This window comes from Arachis duranensis, chromosome 3, assembly GCF_000817695.3.
Source record: "Arachis duranensis cultivar V14167 chromosome 3, aradu.V14167.gnm2.J7QH, whole genome shotgun sequence".
In the NCBI taxonomy this organism is placed as follows: Eukaryota; Viridiplantae; Streptophyta; class Magnoliopsida; order Fabales; family Fabaceae; genus Arachis; species Arachis duranensis.
In genome coordinates, this window is record NC_029774.3 from 40,996,912 (window position 1) to 41,006,766 (window position 9,855).

Sequence of the window (9,855 nt, forward strand, 5' to 3'; positions counted from 1 at the left end):
GAGAGAGGGAGAAATTCGAAAATAAATTTTGAAAAAGGGTTAGTGATTTTTGAAAATTAAGAGAAGAAAAACAATTAAAATTAAAATTTGAAACAATTAGTTAATTAAAAGAATTTTGAAAAAGAGGGAGGTAATTTTCGAAAATTAGAGAGAGAAAAGTAGTTAGGTGGTTTTGAAAAAGATAAGAAATAGTAAAACAAACAAAAAGTCAACTAGTTAGTTGAAAAAGATTTGAAATTCAATTTTTGAAATGACATAAAGATAAGAAAAATAATTTTGAAAATAAATTTTAAAAATTTTCGAAAATAATAAAAAATAAAAAAGATTTGATTTTTGAAAAAGATTTTGAAAAGATAAGATTTTTAAAGTTGAAAATTTGACTTGACTTATAAGAAATAGCTAAGTTTTAAAAATTTTTGACTAAGTCAAATCAAATTTTTGAAAAATATGAGCAAAATAAGGAAAATATATTTTTTATTTTTAAATTTTTAATGAGGAGAGAGAAAAACACAGATATGACCCAAAACATGAAAATTTTGTATCAAAACACTTAATGCATGCAAGAACACTATGAATGTTAAGATGAACACCAAGAACACTTTGAAGATCAAGATGAATATCAAGAACATATTTTTGAAAGATTTTCAAGAAAAGAAAAACATGCAAGACACCAAACATAGAAAATTTTCATATTTAGACATTAAGAATTCAAAAATGCATATGAGAAACAACAAAAAACACAAAACAAGAAAATATCAAGATCAAACAAGAAGATTTACTAAAAACAACTTGAAGATCATGAAGAACACCATGCATGAAATTTTCGAAAAAAAATGCAAAAGTTTTTTAAAACCTACAATTGACACTAGATTCAAACAATAAACACAAAATATTTTTTATTTTTATGATTTTATAAAAAAAATTTGTATTTTTTTTGAAAATAATCTTTAGAAAAACAAAAAAGAGAAAAAAAATTTTTGAAAGATTTTTGGAAACTTTTTGAAAATAAAATTACCTAATATGAGCAACAAGATGAACCGTCAGTTGTCCAAACTTAAACAATCCCCAGCAACGGCGCCAAAAACTTGGTGCACGAAATTGTGATCATCAACAATGGCGCCAAAAACTTGGTAGCGCTCTCAAACGTGAATTACACTTTGTCACAAGCTATGGTCATCGTGTAAATCTCAGTTAGGCGGATTCAAATGGTTATAAAGGTTTTGAAAATAATAATAAATAAAACATAAAATAAAGATAGAGATACTTATGTAAATCATTGATGGGAATTTCAGATAAGTGTATGGAGATGCTTTGTCCCTGTTGAATCTCTGCTTTCCTACTGCTTTCATCCAATCCTTCATACTCCTTTCCATGGCAAGCTGTATGTAGGGCAACACCGTTGTCAATGGCTACATCCCATTCTCTCAGTGAAAATGGTCCAAATGCTCTTGTCACAGCACGGCTAATCATCTGTCGGTTCTCGATCATGTCAGAATAGAATCTATTGATTCTTTTGCGTCTATCACCACGCCTAACAATCGCGAGTTTGAAGCTCGTCACAGTTATTCAATCCCTGAATCCTACTCGGAATACCACAGACAAGGTTTAGACTTTCCGGATTCTCAAGAATGGCCGCCAAAGGGTTCTAGCTTATACCACGAAGATTCTGATTAAGGAATCCAAGAGACACACGCTCGGTCTAAGGTAGAACGGAAGTGGTTGTCAGTCACGCGTTCATAAGGATAGATGATGATGAGTGTCACGGATCATCACATCCATCAGGTTGAAGTGTAACGAATATCTTAGAACAAGAATAAGCTGAATTGAATAGAAAATAGTAGTAATTGCATTAAAACTCGAGGTACAGCAAAGCTCCACATCCTTAATCTATGGTGTGTAGAATCTCCATCGTTGAAAATACATAAGTGATGGTCTAGGCATGGCCAAATGGCCACCCCCAAATGTGATCAATAGACCGAATGGTCAAAATACTGGACACTAGTACAATAGTAAAAAGTTCTATTTATACTAAACTAGCTACTAGGGTTTACAAAAATAAGTCTAAGTGCAGAAATCCACTTCTGGGGCCCACTTTGATGTATGCCTGGGCTGAGCTTGAGCTTTACATGTGCAGAGGCTTCTCTTAGAGTTAAACGCCAAGTTGTAACGTGTTTTTGACGTTTAACTCTGGTTTATGACGTGTTTCTGGCGTTTTACTCCAGAATGCAGCATGGAATTGGCGTTGAACGCCAGTTTGCGTCGTCTAAGCTCAAACAAAGTATGGACCATTATATATTTCTGGAAAGCTCTAGATATCTACTTTCCAACGCCATTGAGAGCATGCCATTTGGAGTTCTGAAGCTCCAGAAAATCCATTTCAAGTGCAGGGAGGTCAGAATCCAACAACATCAGCAATCATTTTTCAGCCTGAATCAGATTTTTGCTCAGGTCCCTCAATTTTCGCTAGAAAATACCTGAAATCACAGAGAAACACACAAACTCATAGTAAAGTCCAGAAATGTGAATTTTGCATAAAAACTAATAAAAATAGCCCTAAAAGTAGCTAGATCCTACTAAAAACTACCTAAAAATAATGCTAAAAAGCGTATAAATTATCCGCTCATCAATACACTTAAAAAAGGAAAAATTAAATAAGATCAAAGTCGATCCAGATGACTAATTTTTTTTATTATCCTATTTGCTTATAAATGAAATTTCAAGAGTATAATAAGGGGAAAGGTACAAGTGTGCATGTCATATATTGCTAGCCAAATATATCTATGAATCAGCAGCCTCTTCACCGGTTTCGATTGCGTCAGGCGTGGGTTCTTCTAAGTTGCCATCCCTTGTCAACGAGATACCTTCAACATCACGCTTAGACAAATCAGTCAGACTTTGTTGGAGGGAAAGTTTGACCTCACAGTGTTCATTGTATTCACCCATGTCAAACAAATTTCTCGGCTTCACATGGACCACTACGCTCCATTCCTTATCGACTTCATCGTCCACAAAGTATACAAGGCGAGCCTCGGAAGCAAGAATGTACGGCTTGTCATCTTCACGATCACCAGTGTGAATCGGATTGCTAAAGTTAACACAGGTGTGTCCCAAAATGTCTTGCTTTATGCCTATACCAGACGTGGTGTCTGCCAGATGCATCTAAACAAGGCCACAGAAAATTGCCCACTGTAATTTAGCTCAATGATATCTACCAATCTTCCATAATAGGAGACGCCACCAACAGCCATGTTACTGTCATGAGCGCTTGCATAACTTCTAGTGTCAGAAGTGACACAAACCCTACTATTCTGGTTCTCATTCCATCCTCTCTTGATAGGGTTCTAAACCTAAATCCGTTGACATTGTACACCTTAAAGCGCTTTGCCTGAATATTAGGGCCACATGCGAGCCACTGCAGTTCTCTCGGGTGCATCATACTTCCCAGTGGTATCTACCAATGAAAAAAAGATTTTCAGAGTTGAGTGGCAGGAGGCAAGATATTAACGAAACTATAAATGGAAGAGCCATACAGAAGATTCACCTCATTCTTGAACCACTCGGCAAATTCTTTATGGACAACCTTGTCAATGTAGGCTTCGTTTCTTTTGCCAATACTTCGTAGCTGTCTTTTTCTACTAGCCCTAAAATCCCTGAGCATACCATGTGGATCTACTGTTAAAGGTATAAACAAATATTGCCTTCGATAACAATATGATTCTAAGTTTAATAACTGCACTTACTATAAGAAATTCTCCACAGTTGCGCAATTGACCAATACGTGACGATGTGCTTGAAGTCTCTCGGTTGGTGAAAGATTCAAACTCTCGGAAGCCCCTACCGCTTTGCCAATCAGTGGAAACATGCTTGTCGCGTTATTAGTCGCATCTTCGCTTGGTCGATCATCAACACGCAATGGTCGATTGATCCTGCTTTCAACGTTATCCAGATATCTCGGACAAAAAGTGAGAATCTCATTGGATAAGTAGCCCTCAGCAATTGATCCTTCCGGTGCTACCCGATTACGCGCGTACTACTTAAGACGACCTAGGTACCTTTACGAGCGAGATATGTGTTAGGTTGTTAGCTTTTGAAATAACTCAAATGTAAAATTAGTCTTATAGGTACCTTTCAATTGGATACATCTACCTATAATGCATCGGGCCCCCTAGGCGTACCTCTTCGACCAGATGCGTGGTTAGGTGTACCATGACTGTGAAGAAAGATGGTGGAAAAATTATCTCTATTTGACAAAGACTGAGGATCACATGTTCCTGTAGGAGAGAAAGTTGTTGAGGGTCTATAGATTTACTGCATAGTCATCGAAAGAAAGTTGACAAATCAGCCAGGACGACTGCCACTGGGGCTTCCAATACATTCCTGATAGCTATTGGGAGAGGATGCTCCATGAGAATGTGGTTTTCGTGACTATTCAAGCCGGATATTTTTCACTGTTGTAGGTCAATACGGCAAGATATGTTGCTCGAATGACCATCTGGAAAGACCACATTCTTTAAGTTCCTAAGAAAAACGTCCTTCTGTGAATTCGACATGGAGAATATTGCAGTGGGATACTTTCCATCTTCTCGTGGCCAGAGTTCACGCCTAATTCCCATCAGCTGGAGGTCTTTTCGAGCTTTGAGGTTGTCCTTGGATTTACCACTGTCGTTCAGTATCGTGTAGATAATGTTGTTGCACACATTTTTCTCTATGTGCATCACGTCCAGATTGTGACACAACAAATTATACTCCCAATATGGGAGTTTAAAGAATATACTCCTTTTTTTCTAAGGAGACTCATCTTGTAATGCAGCCTGTTGTCCGCGCGCTCTTTTACTGGCTTCCGTTTGCACCTTGCCAAGCTTGACATGCATATTTTCCAACTGTCTCAAAATATCTCCACCCGACAATGTTACAGGTGGACCTCTGACCTCTACCTTCCCATCAAATCTGACCCGGTCTTGCCGAAATCTGTGGCCTTGATTCAGAAAGCGCTGATGACCCATGAAATACCATTTCTGACTAAACGTGAGTCGTTTAGACTCGGCATCCAGGTTGCACGTAGGACATGCTCTCCCACTGTACGTATTTCACCCAGATAAGTTGTCCAACCCTGGAAAATCGCTGATTATCCACATCAACACAGCATGCAGCTTGAATATTTTTTCTCGCTAGCGTCGTACGTATCAACACCACCCCACAGCTACTTCAACTCATCTATCAACGGCTGTAAGTAGACATCTATGTCATTACCAGGCATCTTGGGACCGGGGATAATCATAGACAGCAAGAAAGAGCTGGGTCTCATACAACTCCATGGGGGCAGGTTGTAGGGGATGAGAATCACGGGCCAGATCGAGTACCTTCAGCTGAGATTTCCGAAGGGATTAAAGCCATCGCTAGCTAAGGCTAAGCGAACGTTGCGTAGATCACCACTGAAGTGAGTATATCTTCTATTAAATGCCTTCCATGCCTCTCCGTCTCGTGGATGCCTCAAAAAACCATCCGAGTTAGGACCTTTCTTGTGCCACAACATGTCAACAGATGTCTTACTGGACATGAACATCCGCTGCAGTCGTGGAACAAGGGAAAAGTAACGAAGAACCTTCGTTGCCTGCGGCTTCCCATTCTTCTTAACAACCACATTGATCCGGACAATGGAATTCCTCCTAGTCTTTTGCTTCCATCTCGAGGTCCCACATATCTTGCACCTAGACAGTTCTTGATCGCTGCCCTGATATAGCATGCAGTCATTCGGACATGCATCTATCTTCTTGTACGTAATACCAAGCTTTCGTATGATCCTCTTGGCATCGTGCAGTGAAACCGGAATCTTTGCATGCTCAAAGCCCTCACACAGTAACTCTAGTATTATTCCGAATGCCTTGTCGCTCATGCTGCACATGCACTTTATATGGTATAGCCTGACCAAGAAAGCCAACTTCGAGAATTTCGCACAACCCGGATACAATTCCTGCTCTCCATCCTTAAGCAACTCATCAAAATGACAGGCCGCCTGACTAGGTTTGCTGTACAAATAAGGAAACTCTTCGGCATCCCCCTCAAAATCTTTGTTGCTCGAGTCATCTTCATCAACAACAGAACCTGGAAAGTTGAATGCCTCATGAACCATGTCGCGCATTGGATCTCGGTAGACGCTACCAGGGTCAGTTTCTTGTGTCTCAGTAGCACTCTCTCCTACGTGTCTCTCCCCATGATGTAACCAAAAAGTATACTTAGCAGGAAATGGTTTTAACAGCAAGTGATCGTATGCATCCTCTCTAGTTTGGAATAGCCGGAACTCACACAAAGGACATGGACAATGTATCATCCCATCGGAGGATGCATTCGCAAATGCAAAATCTAAAAATTTGTTCAGCATCCAAAGATAAGCATGAAGAACAATCAAGACGAGGGTCAAAAGATTGAATAAGAGGATTTTGAAGCTTAATTTGGTTCACAGAAATTTATATATTTCATTTATGATCATTTTTATATATACATTAACGGTACATGTGAGATAAATCAAGGTTCCTGATATGAGAACTATAATGAATTCATCATACAAATCATTAATCATAGTAAACAATATAAGGAAATGGCTAATGCATGTGGGAAGTGAGATCCCCAAAGAAATTGTAGCCACTGTATGTTACATAAAAAAAGCCATCTTCATCCTTCTCTTCATACATGGTTTAAAAAATTGCTCCTGTAGGAGGAAGTACATTGTCCACTAAAATGAAGATGGCCTTCTCAGCACTTAACTATTGATATTATTACCAAAAGAGTATAACTAATACTCCACCTTAAATTTGTCATTTATCAGCTGAATAAATAAAATCAATGACCATGATCACTGGCTAAGAACTAAGATGTAAATACACAATTCAAATGCAGTTCAACAAGAATTAATTCAGGTCATATCACAATATAAATAAACATATCAAGTGAAGAAAAAACATATCAAGTGAACACAATTTGATTAGTATACCCCAAAACAGCTCCACTAGTCATATTATATACACCTTGCTGTGTTATGTTTAGACCAACCCCTCAAAAGTTCCTCACTTTCAACTTATTGTAAGGGTACATAAATAGCTCTACTAGTCATTTTATATTACCAAATCAAAGATTAATACTAAACCGAACCAAATAGTACAAATCAAAGTAATCATGAACCAATTTGAAATATAATAAGTGCTAGAATTCCAACACAATCTTAGGGAACAAACTCGGTCAATGAAGTAACAGAAAAGAGAAACTCAGTAAAGTCTTGAACAGAGCACTTTTTTTTGTGCTATGGTCTTAAACAGAGCAAGAGGAAACAAAAATGTGATTAACGAAGCACAAAAGCTAAACTTAGTAACTAAGAATTCTAAAAAAATGAAACTTTATAAGTAAACACGCAGAGTCCATATATAATATCTCCATTGTTTTTCATACTTGGAAAATTGACCAAAATCCTATCTTATGTAAATCAAGTTCTCTATCAATAATTAGTATATAAACCAACCAAGCTAGCTAACTGCGGAAACTAATTAAGTACTAATTTCAAGTTTCATATAAATAATAATACAAAGGAAACCTCTAATTATTTTTAAAAAAAATTAAACTAATAAAAATAAGTACATAAATAATTATATCTCTAATTGATATTTATTAAAACAAATTTCACTTCCTACTATTACTATTACTTAAAAACTCTAAGTGCATTTTATCCTTGTTGATTAATCGTTATGTATACATAGTTACATACTATTTTAATATATTTAATATATAAACTAAAAAGAATGGTTAATCATCCATTCATAGGAGACATATATGAAATAATATGTGATTAACAATTGCTTCTCTTCTAGTGACATGTAAATAGAAAGAGACTGTCATATATATTCTGATTTATCTGCCCCCTCTCTATCTCTCTCTAATCTGTTTCCTTTTATAATAATATATAGTAGAAACTAGGCCTTGCAGCTTGTATTATGGCATAACAGCTGACAAAATGGGACGGCATAAAACATGTAGGGTGAAACCAGCAGCTATGTCTGAGTATATGAATCAACGACTGACATAACATATATTTATATAGACCACAACTAGATAAAACTTAGCTCGTTCATTCTTCCGTCCAGGCACAGGCAGAGAAATATATAATAAATGAATAAATGTATTAATTATTCTATTGCAATCTATTGAACATAACAGGTACCAATCAGTCAAACTAAAAATGGAATAAAGACTCATGTATCTATATGTTTGTTATAACTTAGTAACTCCTCTTGATTTCAATAGTTAATTCATTAGTAAGAGTTTTTGGAAATTAGAATGTCACCAAATATACTGTAGCACCCTAATATTCAAATCCTTATGCTCGAGTCATAAGTCAATGATATTACGGTGGTACGACTCTCAGGTGGATTTTTAATATATAAATATAGGTAATTTCGAAAGGAGTATTAATCGAGAAGCCTGAAAGGAGTAGAAATAAAATCGCGAAGACGTATCACTCACGTTTCGACAACGAAAAGTTAAACCGCGAAGCCGAAAGCGATATACGGACAAGGCATAAAGGAGATTAAGAGATAGATAACAGATAGATATATATAACATAAGTAAATAGCCACTAGTCGCGACCCGCGAAGTTTAGGCCGGCTAGGGTACAATATGAAAGTAGTTGACAACAGTGCATCCTAATCTCTCCCAAAGGAAACATAAGAGCCTCTATAGGCAAGTTCCAAAAGAGTTCAACACATAATATAATATCTTCAAAACAAAGGTGGAGAGATTCTAAACAAAACATAAAGTAGAGAAAATAAATATCTTCGCCGTCTCTCAGACGAACCACAGTTCACTTCTGAGCACTTGGACCTGTATCTGAAAAACAAGAGATATAAAAAAAATATGCAAAAATGTATAAAGAAAAATTCAACTAAAAGTAAAAGTATGAAATCTATCATCTAAAACATCTAGAGATATCCATAAGCATCAAAGTATCTAAAATCCAAAATAAATCCAAAATAAGCAGTAAAAGTATCAAGCAGTAAAAGTATCTAAAATAAACTCAAAATACATCAAATGTATACAAAAAGTGTGCAAAGTAAGATAGCTAGCAAAGTGTTCACCGGTATCTAATGATGCCACCGGCTGCCTCCCCACACTTAAGATTAAGCATCGTCCTCGATGCTAATCCTGAGGATCAGGGATAGGTACACCGGTAGGCTCTGGCTGTGCCGCTGCGCGACGTTATTCGCGTGTTAGGGTTATCGTCATTTTAGAACGACGCGGGCGCGCACCCTGCGCGTCCGCGTGCATGGATGACACTAGGGACCTACGCGTGCGCGTACAACGCGCTTAAGCGCGGAAGGTCGAAATGGGTAAGGACGCGTGCGCGTACCGTGCGCGCACGCGTGAAAGGAGTTGGGCTGTAAGCCTAAGGTTGGCCCATAGGAGGCCTAACTCTCGGGTGCTTGGCTTGGAAGTTGCACAACTGGGCCTGCGCGTACGCGGCATGTGCGCGCTCGCGCACAATTGGTGGTTTACCCTAAAGCGCGCAGGCACGATGCGTGCGGACGCGTCATTTTCTTCTCTTGTCATATGGACGCGTACGCGTAAGATACGCGTACGTGCGACCTGAATTGGGCCAGAGGCTTAAGGTTGGCCCAGAGCTGGCTTGACTCTCTGGTGCTTGGCCTAAGATCTTGCAGCAGCTATCCGACGCGTACGCGGCAGGTGCGCGTACGCGTGCTCTCCCTTATGGTTGTATGGCGCGCACGCACGTTGTGCGCGTAAGCGTGAGGTGAGTTGGGCTCGAGGCACAACACTGGCCTAGGAGAGGCCCAACTCTCTGGATTATGGCTG

General features: G+C 38.2%; 1 protein-coding gene across 1 annotated transcript; it reads right to left on the reverse strand.

Annotated features, from left to right (window-relative positions):
- Positions 1-5,362: 5,362 nt before the first annotated feature.
- On the reverse strand, positions 5,363-6,328 carry LOC107478970 (uncharacterized). The gene has a single exon (XM_016099126.1). The coding sequence runs from the start codon at positions 6,326-6,328 to the stop codon at positions 5,363-5,365; it is 966 nt and encodes a 321-aa protein (XP_015954612.1).
- Between the last annotated feature and the right edge of the window lie 3,527 nt (positions 6,329-9,855).

Excerpts from the sequence above, each read along its gene's own strand:
- LOC107478970 (XM_016099126.1), bottom strand. The coding sequence starts at position 6,328 with ATGATACATTGTCCATGTCCTTTGTGTGAGTTCCGGCTATTCCAAACT.